This window comes from Rhineura floridana, chromosome 4 (assembly GCF_030035675.1).
Source record: "Rhineura floridana isolate rRhiFlo1 chromosome 4, rRhiFlo1.hap2, whole genome shotgun sequence".
NCBI lineage: Eukaryota > Metazoa > Chordata > Lepidosauria > Squamata > Rhineuridae > Rhineura > Rhineura floridana.
In genome coordinates, this window is record NC_084483.1 from 159,773,646 (window position 1) to 159,791,303 (window position 17,658).

Here is a 17,658-nt window from a genome sequence, read left to right on the forward strand (position 1 = left end):
TAGAATCACCTTCCTCCAACGGTTATCTTAATTGGTTTCAAATCTCATTAACATCATATCATTTTATTCTTCCACAAAAAGTCAAAGAGAAGTTTCCATTCCTTGAGATATATGTCCATCATTTTTTTTTTCTAGATAAACTTGTCAATTAATCCAACTCATCAAATCTACTAAGTCCAATAATTTCAAATCGCTCTTCTTCCATTATCCGTATTGATTCCATCTTCCATCTTCCATCTTTACGCACCCAATAATCTTGCTGTCATAGTCATATAATAAGAGTCTGATAGGAATTTCCTTTATCAGAGATATTTTCTTGCCATCAATTCCGAACGTATCACTGAAGTATTGTTGCAAAGCCGCATCTCTGTTCCTCTTTTTTACATGATACACTAGCACATCTCTTGAAGATTTTTCCATTGACACAAAACAGGGATTAAAAACAGGGATTAATTCTGTTAACTTTCTCCATTTCAAATTCCATCAAAACCTTCCAGTCCAGGAATTTTTTTAAGCCAATAATATCTTTATCTCCAATCTCTTCAATTCCTTCAGGGACAGCGCTGAGTTCCAAAGTGTAATATTTATCTCCAGGATCCATCACAGCCAGGAAATCCAAATCTTTTTCCATGTCCATATTTAATCCAATCTCCATAGTTTGAACCTTGTCTTTAATTTCTCTTTCATCTTTTTTTGGTTTTCCAGATCTATCTTTATTCTCCTTTCTCATAGAATCCTGAATTTCTTTCAGCACCTGTCTAATTTCATCAAATTCAATTCTCAACTCTTGACAATTATTTCTCAGTTCTTGTTTTATTGACTTAATCCCATTCATTATTTTCTGAAACATGTCTAAAGATAAAGTCCCTTTTTGTACATCCATGATCTTCTTAATTGTCATTCTTAAAGCCAAAGGAACAAAACTCTTTCAATTTTCAATGTCCCAAGCAAAGAGCAGTTTATTTCTTTATCCAGTTATAAAGGAGTTAATCTTTCAAACCAACTGGCGTCACACACTAGACAGCCCTTATCTCTTATATGCCCAGAAATACAAAAACAGCTTTAGTTCACAGAGTCCAAATGACTAGTAACAGAAAGAATGTGCAGATTCATCAAAAAGAAAAAAAAACAGAAAAAATAGTCCCAGGCTTCTATTACACAAAAGTCTTATAGATCAAAAAGATTTTTCTTTTCTCTTCCAAAGAAACCCCTCATCTGTTGTAATCTTTAGAATGCTATTTTCCATGTCAGCTTTTTGCAATAAAAAAAAGATAAGCTATTTTTATTTTCTTCACCCTTAATTCCATAAGTAAAGAGAAGGAAAGTTTTGGCTCACCCAGATTTTCTTAATTGCTGATCCTCTGACAAATCTCTTTAGCTGTATAGATAAGAAAATAATGAGCATAGACAGGAGGATATGCCTGTTAGTCCGTTTTCTTCAAAAAGAAAAAAAAAACGGCTCACTTGTTCAGCTGAGCTAGCATAGAAATCCTTGCTCCGTCCGAGTTGCTGGAAGACCTTCTTTCACAGACAATTCTGATGAATTTCAGTCTCCAATACTCACAACAAAGCTATGTGGAAAATCTCACGTTTCTTCCTTATCCGGAAGAAATTATCCCCAGTCAAAAAAGACCCTTCTGGCTGGATTTAAAGCTGAAAAAGTTTCATCCAAGACAGGAGCCCGTCTCGGAGGCTGCACAGGCGTAGGGATCCTCCTGGGAAGTCCTAAATTTATTTCAATCTTAAGTTTACAACTTCTAACATTTGTAGAACTTTCTACTTCAGTAATGATATGTAGGCCAAATTGTTGGTTCAGTGCAAAATAAAAAAATGAGACAGTTCGCTAAAATAGTGTGTATGAGTAGAATAGATAAAAATATATTTTTAAAAGAATGTAATTTTGATAATCTGGATATAAGACATGTAGGCCAAATTGCTGGTTCTGTGCAAAATTAAAAAATGAGACAGTTTGCTAAAATAGTATGTAAAAGCAGTGGAATGGATAAAAATACATTTTTTAAAAAATTGAAATTTTAATAATAATCTGGATATAAGCTATTAGCTCTACAGTTAACCTATATCAATACACTAAGCTAAAGATGTCTTTTCTATATAAATGAAGAACCAGTTTAAATATTCTCAAATAAGAATATTTAGACCCCAGAGGGCGGCCAGGTTGGGCCTAAAGGGCCCCTCCTGAGAATGGGAGGGTAACACTCCCGCAATCCGCAGCAGTGTCAGCTCATGACCCTGCTGTGGATTGCAGAGAGGGAGCTCCCAGGCACCCCCCCACAACCGTGCATGCCTGTGATGCCCGCCTGCATGCCTGTGATGCCCGCCTGCATGCCTTACCTACCTCTCCCATTGTGGTGAATGCTGGCCACACTGTGCGCACATGCCTGCCATCAACCAAGATGGCAGCCAAGGCTTTCCTAAGGGGCTAATGCCCCTGCCGCCATCTTGGTTGATGGCAGACAGGCATGTGTGCATAGTGTGCATGTGTGCTATCAGTCAAGATGGCAGTGGAGGCATCAGCCTCTTAGGGAAGCCTTGGCCACCATCATGATTGATGGTAGGCATGCGTGCACAGCTCTGCCAGCATTCACCGCAGAGGTAGGTGGCACATGCGGGCGGACTCCATGGGCCCAGGGCAGGCTGGTGCCCAAGGGCCCAGTCATGCCTCGTGCCGCCCCTGTTTAGACCCTATCTATTACACAAAGGCATTCATTTTCATCCAATTAAAAATAAACTGCTCTAGTGACTTTGCACAGCAACAATCAGATCTTGCTCTGATCTATCAGTTACGGGCATTTAATTTTTATTTGCTATTTGGTTTTTGTGAGGGGCTGGGCCAAGGCAGAGTGAAGCAGAAAGGAGGACCAACTCTGGAAAGAAGACAAATTGCCCAATGCACAGGTTCTTATATTCCCATACTTAGCCTCACAAACTGTCTTGGGTGCAGATCATAAGAAAGACCTTATATGGAAATATTTTCAAGACATTCTCCAATAGGTACAAGAAAAAAAGGAAAGCACGTGAAATGTATACAGTGCAACAAAGGAGATGTAAGTCCTAGTTGTAAGAATGAAATAGTGTAAATACTATCTTTAGCTGCAAATGAACATAGTGTGGTCAAATTTGCACCACTGTATAGGAAATATATGAAAAAGTATCAACAGAAAACTTGATTTACATCAGTGAATTAAATCAATTATTTAAATCAGCCTTGCCGTCCTTGCTAATAAAAACCATTATTTAAGTCATTTATATAAATAGCCTTAATTTTTTAAAAAATGCATTGTGCATTAGCAAAACCAACATTGTCCTGTAGAGCAGGGTAGGGAACCGCAGATGTGATCACCACATACAAGGTTCTAGGCTTCTACCTGGTCCTGGAATTCTCCCCAGCAACACTGCATGTCATACCCCTGCCTGACCCTGCTCCACGCTCTGCTTGAATGCTTTTATCTGGTTGGAATATATCCATGAACTGTGATAAAGATTCTTGATAGTCTGGATGGAAATGTGTGTATGGAAACCTCTTATTTTCGAATGCCTACGATACAAAGGTAAGTATTGCATCTATGGTTCCTCCTGTGTTTGCCTCTGGCCCTACCTACCACAGACATGCGGCCCCTGGAAGTTACCACAGGAAATTATGGCCCTCAGGTTGAGGAAGGTTCTTCATCCCTCCTCATGTTTTCATTGTTATTGTAATAGCTACAACTTGTTCAGAAATTTAAGACCATGGAACTTGCCACCATCTAGAAGCAGTTTACCAATTATATCCAGAAAGCATCAACAGTGTTCACAATACAGAAAAGAAAATTTGAAATTAAAAAAGAAAAGAAAAAAGATATCAATTGTCTTAAATGTGTAAATTACTTGTACACAGGAATAACTTAATGTGTTGATATGTTCTACACAGGTAACTTAGGTGATGTTAAAAAATATAAATATTTTAAAAACAGCAAATACTTGCAAAAGTGGGACTAATGGCTGTACCAGAGCTTGGAAGTAATTCGTCACAAGTAACGAATTACTTGTAATTCATTACTTTTTTGAGGAACAAGTGGGTTATTCATTTACATTTTGATTGTAATAGAACTAAGAGTAATTTTATTACTTTTGTGGAGTACTTGTAATGTTTCCAGCATTACTTTTGGGCATTACTTTTGGGGGGGAAGCAGGGGAAGTCTTCTGCTCCTCTGATTTGTGGATGAAAATCATGTGCCTCAAACTGGACTTCTGTGCAGCGTCACTCTTCCCTCATGCTCCGTGGGTGGGTAGGAGGCGACGAGGGAGGAGGTGGAGAGTGAGATGGGGGTGGAGTGGAGAATACAATTGTTTAAAAAAATTGATGGTGGTGGCGAAGAATGGAGTGGAGGGAAAAAGGAGCTGGAGGGCAAGAACATGGATAAAGGAGGAGAAGGAGGCAGCAGCAGAATGGAGATAAAGAACTTTGGAGGTGAAAGATGACAAAGTGTGTGTGTGTGTGTGTGTGTGTGTGTGTGTGTGTGTGTGTGTGTGTGTGAATACTGTGTTTGCACTTGGCACACAAAATGGCCTCCACCACCCTCTCTGGCTACTGTGCTGCACTTGCAGTATTTTAACTTTTTTGCATCACAGGAAAATGCTTGCTTGGGTGAGTGTCCCTTAGTTGGTGGCAGGGCAGGGTCTGGGAGGTGGTTAAGTGAGAGAGATTATGCTGGCTGGCTGAGGGGGGGTTGCAGTTGGTTTGATGTGCAAAGATCTGAGTAGTGGCCTCTGCCTGCCTCTCCATCTCCCTTACCAGTGGAGAGGGCACCATTGCTATCTTATGGATAAAAAGAATTATTCTACTACCTCTGTATGTGTGTGTTTATTTTTAATGTTGTTTTAGGCTACTTAGATGTGCAGCAGCCAAGGCCAGCACCTTGTAGGCGTTTTTTTAAAAAAGTAACTGAAGTGTAATTGTAGTAATTACTTTTGAGAAAAGTAAAGTAATCAGTTACTTTCAGAGCAATTGTAATAGTAATTCATTACTTTTAAAAAGTAATCTTCCAAGCTCTCGGGTGTACAGCACTATTACATGGCACATCAGCTTGCAGGAAATATCAAAATTAGTGGGGAAAAAGAGACTCTTAAGAAGCTATTATATACAATTTCTTCATTACAGTAGGGTCCCACTCATACGGCGGGTTACGTTCCGGACCCCTGCTATAAAGTGAAAAGCGCTGTGAAGCGGAACTCATTGAATAGAATGGCGCGCGATGCCCGAAAACTGCTGTAAAAGCAGAACAAGTGCCGTATGAGTGGGGCTTTAGTCTAATTGCGTCTAATTGAGACCGCTGTATTAGCGAATCACTGTAAAGCAAATTGCTGAAAAGCAGGGCCCTACTGTATACTAAAAGTAAAGTTAGAGAAGATAGAAGCACGCCTTGCTCATGCACTGTCAATTTCGCTAATAATTTATTTTTTACTTTAACAGGTAACTTCATCTAGAAAAATGAAACATAATCAGAGCTGCTGTCAGACACCTCCCAGTGTCACTGTTCATACAAAATCAAGTGCATCTAGATCATATCAACAAAAAAAAGCCCTTAGCCTTAAACGTCCTAAATTTAAAGATAGCCAGGAAACTTATAGGAAAAACATTAATAATAATAATCATAATAATAAGCCAAAATGGCCAAAAGGTTCATGTCTTGTTATTCAGCGTCAGGAAATGACAGCTTTCTTTAAACTATTTGGTAGGTTCCTTGATAAATCATTTTGTAAAATGCACTAAGTATATATTTGCAGTATTTCAAAAGTGCTTATCAGTGCTCAGAATGCTTTTTTGTTAGATGGACAAGTCATTTAGCCAAGACTAAAAGACAAACAATTGGGTGTTAGAACAAATTAAGCCAGAACTATCACTAGTAGCTATGAAACGGAGGTTATCATACTTTGGACACATCATGAGAAGACATGATTGACAAATGCTCTACCACGGAGCTATGACCCTCCTCCTGCAGTGTACCGCAACCCTTCTAAATGTCTTCAAAGGGATGGGGGACCCTCCAGAGATTTATTGGGAGCATAGGATGCTGCAGGGGAAACTGCTGAAAATTCCCTTCCTCCCTGTTTCACTGATGGATTCCATTCTATCAGTGGTCACCACTGGATATCACCCAGTGTTAAGAGAATCCAGAGATAGTGCTAATTTGATGTGCATCCAGATGGGGGCTTAATAGTGTACTATCAAAAAAAGGTAGTTGGCAATTAAAAAAACAAACTTATTGGATTTTTCCCAACGAGGTAAAACCAGGTTAGATGGGGAAGGGGAAATATGAGCTGGTATTTTGAGGCCATAGTTTGAAAAGTTTACATGCACGGGGGGCACCCATTCTACAATAAACACCAGTCTAGAAGCAGCCCTGGTCAGAGGCTAATTGGCAGAGCTTGGAAAAGTTACTTTTTTGAACTACAACTCCCATCAGCCCCAGCCAGCATGGGGCTCTGCTTTTTCCAAGCTCTGCTAATTGGGCACAAGTAAAACTTCATAACCATGCTTATTGTGGTGGTGAGGGCGACAAAGAAGGTCCACTTCTGTACTTCCATTGCATCCTCAAGTAGCCATCCAGTGGAGCTTTTTCATATTGCCAGGGGTCTCTTGACATCAGCTCCAGGAAATATACCTTGGTTTTATACCCTTCGGAGGCCCACTGCAAATTGTTTGCAAGGCACTTCAAGGGCAAAATTGCTCACCTCCATAGAAATCTTGATGCCCCATCCACATCTACTGTAGTCCCCAGTGAGGTGTCCAGTGCAACATCTGCTGCAACTTTTTGAGATCAGTTTCAGTTGATGCGGCTGATGACATGGATAAGGTGCTTGAGACAATGTAGCCATAATGTGTCCTCTCAACCCTTGCCCTTCTTGGCTTATTAAAGCTTGCCAAAGGGGTTGTGACTGAGTGGATCCAGGGTGTGGTCAACACATCTTTGCGGGAAGTAGTAGTCCCAGCTACCCTGAAAGAGGTTGTGATCCGACTGCTCCTGAAAAAGCCTATCCTGGACCCTTTAGTTTGTGACAACTACCGCCCTGGTCACAAATACCCCCTTTTAAAGGAAGGTGATTGAAAGAGTTGTGGTCCCCAACTGCAGGTACTCTTGGATGAAACAGATTATCTTGACCCATTCAATTTTGGTTCAGGCCTGGTTATGGGATTGAATTGTCCTTGGTAACCCTGATGAATGACCTTTATCTTTGGAGTAGTCGTCAGGAGATTTGGGGCAAGGCATCAGAAGAATGCTGATGATATCTAGCTCTATTGCTCTGTAACATCTGAATCTGAAGAAGCTGTGCAAGCCCTGAACTAGTGCCTTCACTTGGTGGAGGGGTGGATGAGGGCCAATAAACTAAGTTTGAATCCTGGCAAGACAGAGGTTGGGGGTTCCTAAGATCTGATAATTGGTCCATTGACTGCTTTGGATGGGATCGTACAACCTCTGAACGAGCAGTTTCATAGACTTTGGGTGCTCGTGGGTCCATCTTTGTTGCTAGAAACCCAGATGACTTCAGTGGCTAGGAGTGCCTTTTATCAGCTTTGGCTGGTAAGACAGTTGTGGCCATTTCTGGACCAGGATAGCCTGATCACTATTGTCCATGCACTGGTAACTTCCAGGCTGGATTACTGTAATATGCTCTATGTAGGACTGCCCTTAAGGATGGTCAGGAAGCTACAACTGGTGCAAAATGCGGCAGCATGACTGCTCACTCAGACAGGGTATCACCAACATGTTACCTCACTGCTGAAAGAACTGCACTAGCTGCCTGTTAGCTTCCAGGCCAAGTTCAAGGTTCTAGTTTTAGTGTACAAAGCCTTATGCAGCTTGGGACCAGGATAACTGAAAGATCATCTTGCCCCTTATACACCCAGTTGATCACTGTGCTCTACGGGGGGGGGGGGCTCCTGCAGATACCATCTCATCAGGAGGTCAGTTCTGCACAACATAGGAAACAGACCTTCAGTGTAGTGGCACCTACCCTTTGGAATTCCCTCCCCTTAAATATTAGATAGGCATCATTTCTGTTCTTTTCAGCACCTACTGAGGACCTTATTCTTTCAACAAGCCTTTTAAGTAGAGACCTTATCCCAGTCTTCATCTGTGTTGCAATTGCTTTTAAAGCTGTTTTTAAAGCTGTTTTTAAGATATTTTAATATTTTAAAGTCTTTTGTTTTTAAGAAGTTTTAGAGTGCTTTTAGAGTTTTTGTTTGCTGCTCTGGCCTTCTGGGGGGAAGAGTGGGATATAAATAAATAAATAATAACCACTGCAGTCAAACAGTATTGTAGTATTCTTTAGGACAGTAGTGGAAAATATTTCTCCTTCCATTTGTATGGAATGGGAGGAGGAGGGAGTCAATGCCAACTGATGTATAGCAATTCTCATTTTGTCTTCATAGTAGCTTTTCCTTGTTTATGCTCTTCAGGCTTAAAACAAATTGTTTTAAAATGTAATTTGATTTGTTAATAAGTAGTAATCAACTTGAAGGCACATAACCCACAAAGGTATGCCTTTAATTAATGCTTCCTGAGATTTGCAAATAATTATAGCTGGTATGTCATAGCTGCCTTATTTTACAGATGATGATTTAATTCAAGATTTCTTGTGGATGGATTGTTGCTGTAAAATTGCAGACAAGGTAAATCTGGGTATTGTGTTGTGTAATTGATGATTTTATGTTTCTATTACAGACCTGCACATATTGTGGCCCATCTGAACATTTTGCAAACAAAACTGAAAGCCCGTTTTTCCAATTCCAGGCAGCCTAAACTGGATGATTAGGCTTCTGAAAGGCTGAGTTCCATCTCACAAGTTATATGCAGGCTGTCCTAGTGAAACAATGATTGTTTCAGGTTCAGCTCATTAACTTATCTTGATACCTCCACTGTTTTAAATAACACGAATCACTGTTTTTAAAAATTATTTATTTATTTATTATTTGATTTATATGCCGCCCTTAATGAGATTAAGTAAAACTTAGTTTACAGTTCAGTAGACTAATATCAAATATACTTCTTGTAGCAAATCAGATCAGAATTGTACTAATCTGATTAAGTAAAACCAAACTGATCATAAACTTGCTTACTATGAAGTTCCATTGAATGTATTGGGACCAGCTTCCAAGTTAAGTGTGTATTCTATACATTGTACTGGACATTACTTCTTAATATGCAGGGACAACTTTAGAATAATTCATTTGGAGGAGCAAGATTTTTTTTTACTATTGTCTCTAGCCCAACTGCTATGGGAAGGGAATAGGTTTAAGTCTGGCCTCATGCCTATTGGCTAGGTAACTGCATCTCTCTCACCGAGCTTCATTGGCTCATACTTGCGGAGTTGAAAGTTGGATCAACAAGGCATCTTTTATTCAATATCCATTTGTAAAAATGTTTAGTTTTAACTCAGGTATTCAATCTGCTGTAATTAAGAACTGCCTGAAGCTATAGTCATATGTGTTAAATAGGAGAAGAGGTACCAGGAAATATTTTTGGAGGGATGACCCATTTTCCATTACTACTGTTTGCTGTCTCCTTATTAATATGCCTTTCACAGCTTGGCTCCCCATCCTACATCTTTGGCAAAGAGTACAACTAGATATCTTCTCCTAGTTGTCATGCTCATGATCCTGCTTTCACTTCAACAACACAATAATATTGTTGCAGCTAACATTAACTTTTATGATCAGACTGTTCATGCCAGATTAAATTAATGAAAATAGAGTATGTGCTCTTCCTAGTGTTGTAAATATTTTTTCTGTTGATGTCACCAAACCATTTAAAGATGTTTTGTCATTTTAAGAAAAAATAATATACAAAGACATTAATGTTCTACATTTTCCAACAGTACCTTCTGGCAATGACTTTTGTTTATTTCAAGAGAGCTGGCTATAGTATAAATGAACATAACAGGCTTAATTTCTTTGTTGCTCTGTAAGTATTTTCTAATTATAATGATTAAAATTAGAAAGTGACGTTTTCTTCATGTATTATCTGAGAAAACATTGAAGTTAGAAATTATGTAGAAATATGTAAGTGATGGTGATGCTGCACCATCAACTACACATTTAGGATGGGATGTTGCAGGCTACAGCATGTTGGAGACTAATGGCTGGTGCCAAGAGAGAGGACAAGGATGTCAAACTACATGTTGAACTCAGCTTGTTAGTTCTTATAGTAAAACTGTAATTGATTTCTGCAGACAAGAGTTCTAATATTATTTAATGTATGAAAATTATGAATCAAGTAACTGAAATTTGACAACCACTGCAGTCATACTGCTAAACCCTGCTCAGGAAAAAACATATTATAAAAAGAAGTGGAAGATCTCTAGGAATTTTTTGCAAGAGTTTTTAGCATAGGTTGTGTATTTCTTGTTCAACAGAGCCTCTGTTGTATTTTATATTGGTAACACATTTTCTGTTCTGCAGTGTACGTAGCCATACATATAACAATATAAACAATTCTACAATTACTGTCCTGATACGTAAACAAAATAAGCAAAACAGGCTCCTAAATGCTCAGATTCTGTTGTTAAGCTGTTCATGAATTCATTGCTTTTAAAAACAGTAGTTTATTTAAACTTTGGGCAAGCCTCTGCTCCACACCTAGATGTATATCAGAATTCTGTACCATGGTAATTTGAAATTCTATGGTGAGAAAGGCAGACCTGTATAAATTCTGAATTCTTTGCCCAGCTCCAAATCCTGGGCTTTTGCTGCCTTTGCACATAAAGCTCTGGCTTCAGTTAGGCTGGTAAATAGACATCAAACGAGGTAATTTTTTTCATCCTGTGAAAATAATTTGGTAACATTTGTCTAGACTACATTACTTTGAGCACTTTGGAATAATAGTATGTATATAAATTAGAAATAAAATTTTAAAAAGAGTGAGAAGACTCAGTGGTACACAAATGAGATTAAAACCATATTTAAGTGAGTCATAGTTCACATCATTGTAGGTACCTGGCAAATACAGTTGAAGAAGATGATGAAGAGTCAAAATATGAGATTTTCCCATGGGCTTTAGGAAAATCCTGGAGAAAGCTCTTCCCTGATTTCTTAATTCTAAGAGATGAACTCTGGAGCAAGATGGGCTATAGGGCTATTGTAAGCAGACGCTGCTGTGAGGAGGTAAGGCAGGAATATTTTATATGCGTTAAGGATCAGCAGATGAATTTAAATAATCAGCTTTCTATTTTGTAATGGAGTATCTTTCTGTACTTTCACCATGCTGTATGAAGGAACTATAAAAGTAGTTAAAACATCCATACAATTATTGTGACTGGCTCAGTTCATTGCTGATTGTTACTTTGCTTTCAAAACATTCCAGCAATTTACCTTCAACAAAGTGGTGCTCATATCAGAAAATATGAAACCATTCCTAGAGAGCTTTTACACTGGTGCACAAAATAGAAAACACAAAATTAAATTTGACCAAGTCCATGATTGCAATCATATTCACACTTTTTGGGAGTAAAATACTAGAATTAGTGGACTTACTCATGAAAATTAGGCTGCAAGAAAGCAGTTAATCAAGCAGCATGCTTTGCTTTCATTACTAACCTAAAATAAGGATATATTCAGACCATTAGTAAGGACATGTTAATGCTGTTTTTATTCCTGAATCACAACTTTATGATGATCTACAGTCAGCTGATTAAAAATGACTTACCATTATTCATGCATCTGTGTTGGAATTGCTTTTTAAGATGTTTTAAACATTTTTTAAAAAGATTGTTTTAATATATTTTAAAGTCTCTTTTTAAGATGTTTTACGAGTATTTCTACTGTTTTTATTTGCTGCTGTGAGCTCCTGCTGTAAGGAAGGGGAGGATATAAATTTAATAAATAAATAAAGGATACTTTATATAAATAGTACTTCCTAGCTAAGGCATTCAGCTGAAAAGGGCAGCCACTTTAATCAAGATTGTGAATTTCCTTGAATAAAAATGTAGTTTTGGACAAAGCAGTGGTAGGCACCTTTATAAAAAAAAACCATTTCCCCAATTTTTACTCAGGAAAATTGAAGAAAATTATACAGAATGACATAGAAAATTCATCATTTCCCCTCCAAAAATGGTTACAATGTTTGAGGCTCTTTAGTTTAGATACTGCCTTTATTACCTGCTTGTGGGCTTTCCAGAGATATCCAGCAAACCACTGTTGGAAACAGGATGCCGGATTAGATAGGCCTTTGGCCTAATCATCAGGGCTGTTCTTATGTCAGTTGCTAAGAAGCTGGTCCAGTTCAGATCCAACAACAAACCATGGTTTACTCTTACAAGCATGAGCCTTGGTCTCACTTGCTCACATCCTCTGTGGGTAAGTAGCGATGTCCTGGTGATAAACTAGTTTCCCGAATTTGGACAAAAGAAAACATTCAAACAAAACAAAAAACACAGAAGCTTTAAATCTTCCTCGTGTGCAAGCCCAAGGCCATAGCCTTGGAAGCTGCCCTACATCAAATATGATATTCTGTTTCAGAATATTTCATGGCTTTTTGGACATGGACTGGTGGTCTGCTTCCTTCAGAGTACAAGACAGGAGCTGTGTGTTATTTACATGGATGTAAAATGGTGAATCACAATTTGTGTATGCAAAAATGTAAACTATTAATTTGTTAGTGTTACCTGTCAAATCATATTATTTATCCACATATTAAAAATCTTGTGCTTTAGACAAACAAAGTTTGAAAAAGAAGCTAAACTTAACTACAGGTAATCTATTCCAGTTTTCTGTATAATTGAATAGTTGTGTTAGCAGATAAAAAAGGTGTTTTGTTCTAAATTGGATCTACATTAGGCTTAATTAATTTTCCTAGGAAAGGGAAAGTGTTGTCCCCATAATGTTAAAAAGTATTCCAACAAATAACAACCCCTTCCTGACTCTTGTACATCTGCAGTTGTTTTACTAATAATTAAGAAAACCAGCATCACCAACTATCAAGCCTTCATGATTTGTATGTACCATTTGCTTGTTTGTTGTGGTAAGCTCCATTTGAGAATGAAAATTTTCTAACACAGGTAATGGCTATAGCTTCGACACATTATATATGGCAGAGGGAACGTTCTCTCCATCACAGTGGAGCTACAAGAAACAATAGCCGAGATGAAGTACAGCTTCCTCGAGGACCTAATGCCACACCTACAGATTGTTTGCTTTGTGGGAAAAAAACAAGATATATAAGGCTGGGATTATCATCTTCTTCCTCCAATGGTACACTGGAAATTATGGAACAACATATACCTCAGGGATCTCATGACTCTGTCCCAGCTGATAAAATACTTCTTGAGTCATCTCCTCACTATTATTCCCAAGGTATGGTTTGGTAAGCACTGAAGGAATTTTATTGATGCTAGATTTACAGACCAACCCTAGCCATGTCACTCCAATGTTATTACCCTTGATTTAAAGTATGCTTAAAGGATCTCACTTACAGGATTTTAAATGCCCACAGCGATGCTACAAAACTGAGTTGTGCTACACTAAGTTTAAAATTATGTCAGGCTTTTTATAGCTGCAATTAAAATTTAACTGTTAAGTGGGAGATAAACTCATTGATATCCTTTCTTGCTGTTGAGTTTTGAAAAATGTAAATTCCAGTTTGGAAGAAAGAGATTACACTCTAAAAATATTAGTAACCTACTAACTAGTCAGAGTGCAATCGTGTACTTGGTAGAGATAATGGCTCTGGGCCTATCAAATATGTGAGAAGTAACCAGGACTGTGGCTATTTCATTTATTTTAAAAAAGTGGTGCCAAGTACGTATTTAGCAGGGAAAGGGGCGTTTGGGGAGAGATTTAATTCAGCCCTGCTCTCCCCCCCAACAAAGGTGATTAGTATAATTCCAGCTTTTTTAAAAAAAATACACTGCTACACTGTGTTAAGGAAAGTGTGTGTTCATCACCTGTTTGCATTCATGAGTCCCATTCTGTGTGCATAAGACAAAGCTGGATTTTTAAATATATGTATATACCACTTGAATGTAAAGACCTCTAAGTGGTTTACAAAAAACATTAAAATTAACATTAGAGTTAAAAAAAAAATTAAAAACATAGGTAAAACAATTAAAACAACTACTAACTAAAACAATTAAAACAGATCAACATCTATGTTGAATCCCTATTGGCTCCAGAGAAAATGCATGATGTTCTCATTAATGTTTTTGTTACAGTATATAGGTTTTGATTCTACATCTACTTCTGCGATGTCATAATTTACCCTCCAGCTTTTTCTTGGATGGAAGTTTGTCCCTGTTCCTTGTGATTGTCTTCTCTCTCCACCTGCAGCCATTTAGAGTGGTTTCCTTCTTAAACGGTGAATTTGCTTAGTGTTAGTGTTTGGTACAAAATACTAGCAAATAGGCTTAGATTTATCTATTTTATGGTCCATTCTCAAAGCCACTTAATTACTCAATTTTCCAGTAAATTACATCAAATTTATTAGTATGTATACAGATTGAATTTTGTAAATTCATTTAAAAACCAAACTCAACTCTAGGAAGAGGGAGCATACAAAGTGTAGTATCAGGAAAGTGAGAGGGGAAGTGAAATTAAATTTGAAAAATATGTTCTGGATATACTTCTGTTAATTTGATGAACACTGTCTTTGGAATTTAACTGCATGGTAAGATATGGTGTACATGGAGTAGCAAGCAATGGTTATCAAAAGTTACCAATACTACCCCCCAATTTTTCTAATTTTTGCTTTAAAGAGATTCTATGTAGGCCTAAGAAAGCAATTCTACTCTACTACTCAACAACTTCTTGATCTCTCCTTTAATTCTAATTCATGTAGGGCGACACCTTCTGTTGCAAGTTTAAAAGCACTGCCATGAGAGGAACACAAGAACATAAGAAGAGCCTGCTGGATCAGGCCAGTGGCCCATCTAGTCCAGCATCCTGTTCTCACAGTGGCCAACCAGGTGCCTGGGGGAAGCCCGCAAGCAGGACCCCAGTGCAAGAACACTCTCCCCTCCTGAGGCTTCCGGCAACTGGTTTTCAGAAGCATGCTGCCTCTGACTAGGGTGGCACAGCACAGCCATCATGGCTAGTAGCCATTGATAGCCCTGTCCTCCATGAATTTGTCTAATCTTCTTTTAAAGCCGTCCAAGCTGGTGGCCATTACTGCATCTTGTGGGAGCAAATTCCATAGTTTAACTATGCACTGAGTAAAGAAGTACTTCCTTTTGTCTGTCCTGAATCTTCCAACATTCAGCTTCTTTGAATGTCCACGAGTTCTAGTATTATGAGAGAGGGAGAAGAACTTTTCTCTATCCACTTTCTCAATGCCATGCATCATTTTATACACTTCTATCATGTCTCCTCTGACCCGCCTTTTCTCTAAACTAAAAAGCCCCAAATGCTGCAACCTTTCCTCGTAAGGGAGTCGCTCCATCCCCTTGATCATTCTGGTTGCCCTCTTCTGAACCTTTTCCAACTCTAGAATATCCTTTTTGAGATGAGGCGACCAGAACTGTACACAGTATTCCAAATGCGGCCGCACCATAGATTTATACAACGGCATTATGATATCGGCTGTTTTATTTTCAATACCTTTCCTAATTATCGCTAGCATGGAATTTGGCTTTTTCACAGCTGCCGCACACTGGGTCGACATTTTCATCGTGCTGTCCACTACAACCCCGAGGTCTCTCTCCTGGTCGGTCACCGCCAGTTCAGACCCCATGAGCGTATATGTGAAATTCAGGTTTTTTGCTCCAATATGCATAATTTTACACTTGTTTATATTGAATTGCATTTGCCATTTTTCTGCCCATTCACTCAGTTTGGAGAGGTCTTTTTGGAGCTCTTCGCAATCCCTTTTTGTTTTAACAACCCTGAACAATTTAGTGTCATCAGCAAACTTGGCCACTTCACTGCTCACTCCTAATTCTAGGTCATGAATGAACAAGTTGAAAAGTACAGGTCCCAATACCGATCCTTGAGGGACTCCACTTTCTACAGCCCTCCATTGGGAGAACTGTCCGTTTATTCCTACTCTCTGCTTTCTGCTTCTTAACCAATTTCTTATCCACAAGAGGACCTCTCCTCTTATTCCATGACTGCTAAGCTTCCTCAGAAGCCTTTGGTGAGGTACCTTGTCAAACACTTTTTGAAAGTCTAAGTACACTATGTCCACTGGATCACCTCTATCTATATGCTTGTTGACACTCTCAAAGAATTCTAATAGGTTACTGAGACAGGACTTTCCCTTGCAGAAGCCATGCTGGCTCTGCTTCAGCAAGGCTTGTTCTTCTATGTGCTTAGTTAATCTAGCTTTAATAATACTTGCTACCAGTTTTCCAGGGACAGAAGTTAAGCTAACTGGCCTGTAATTTCCGGGATCCCCTCTGGATCCCTTTTTGAAGATTGGCGTTACATTTGCCACTTTCCAGTCCTCAGGCACGGAGGAGGACCCGAGGGACAAGTTACATATTTTAGTTAGCAGATCAGCAATTTCACCTTTGAGTTCTTTGAGAACTCTCGGGTGGATGCCATCCGGGCCCGGTGATTTGTCAGTTTTTATTTTGTCCATTAAGCTTAGAATTTCCTCTCTCGTTACCACTATTTGTCTCAGTTCCTCAGAATCCCTTCCTGCAAATGTTAGTTCAGGTTCAGGGATCTGCCCTATATCTTCCACTGTGAAGACAGATGCAAAGAATTCATTTAGCTTCTCTGCAATCTCCTTATCGTTCTTTAGTACACCTTTGACTCCCTTATCATCCAAGGGTCCAATTGTCTCCCTAGATGGTCTCCTGCTTTGAATGTATTTATAGAATTTTTTGTTGTTGGTTTTTATGTTCTTAGCAATGTGCTCCTCAAATTCTTTTTTAGCATCCCTTATTGTCTTCTTGCATTTCTTTTGCCAGAGTTTGTGTTCTTTTTTATTTTCTTCATTTGGACAAGACTTCCATTTTCTGAAGGAAGACTTTTTGCCTCTAAGAGCTTCCTTGACTTTGCTCGTTAACCATGCTGGCATCTTCTTGGCCCTGGCGGTACCTTTTCTGATCTGCGGTATGCACTCCAGTTGAGCTTCTAATATAGTGTTTTTAAACAACTTCCAAGCATTTTCGAGTGATGTGACCCTCTGGACTTTGTTTTTCAGCTTTCTTTTTACCAATCCCCTCATTTTTGTGAAGTTTCCTCTTTTGAAGTCAGTTCTTTATATTCAAACAATGGGATGAACCCAGCACTCTGTAGTGAAGTAGCATCCAATACTCAGGGCAATGCAGACAAGTAACTAAGGGAGGATTCAACTGACTAGTTGTAGGGAAGAACAAAAATAGCTCCTGAACAAGCATAACATTCCACTGACTATCCCCTTCATAATTTTTTCCCCTAGATGGAGAACAGATATTTTGTATCCTAGTATTATTCCATTGCTCCAATAAATATAACACATCCAGAATGGCACAATAAGCATGCCAAGCTACCTTGATGAAACTGCACTGTAATCCCGCATATACTTTCAATGTGTTTTTCTTCCCCTAATTTTTCATAGATTGCAACAATCTATCCAACAAAGGAAGAAAAAGTAGCTATACAAGCCAAGATAAAGCCATGGACTGGTTTACTGGAAATGAAGAATGAAAAAGCACTTCAGCCAACAAGTTTATAAAGTATTA

The 17,658-nt window shown here is 38.7% G+C and overlaps 1 protein-coding gene across 1 annotated transcript; it reads left to right on the forward strand.

Moving 5' to 3' along the window:
- Nucleotides 1-5,488: 5,488 nt before the first annotated feature.
- Nucleotides 5,489-17,656, forward strand: SPDYA (speedy/RINGO cell cycle regulator family member A). Its single transcript, XM_061624958.1, has 6 exons — nucleotides 5,489-5,732; nucleotides 8,613-8,671; nucleotides 9,877-9,962; nucleotides 10,990-11,161; nucleotides 13,054-13,348; nucleotides 17,535-17,656. Exons 1-6 carry the CDS (start codon nucleotides 5,489-5,491, stop codon nucleotides 17,621-17,623), a joined length of 945 nt encoding a protein of 314 aa, XP_061480942.1. The 3' UTR covers nucleotides 17,624-17,656.
- Nucleotides 17,657-17,658: the final 2 nt, after the last annotated feature.

Bases quoted from the DNA above. Each gene is read 5' to 3' on its own strand.
- SPDYA (XM_061624958.1), top strand. From the start codon at position 5,489: ATGAAACATAATCAGAGCTGCTGTCAGACACCTCCCAGTGTCACTGTT. The intron at 5,733-8,612 runs GTAGGTTCCTTG...CTTATTTTACAG, and splicing joins AGCTTTCTTTAAACTATTTG to ATGATGATTTAATTCAAGAT. The intron at 9,963-10,989 runs GTAAGTATTTTC...ACATCATTGTAG, and splicing joins CTTAATTTCTTTGTTGCTCT to GTACCTGGCAAATACAGTTG.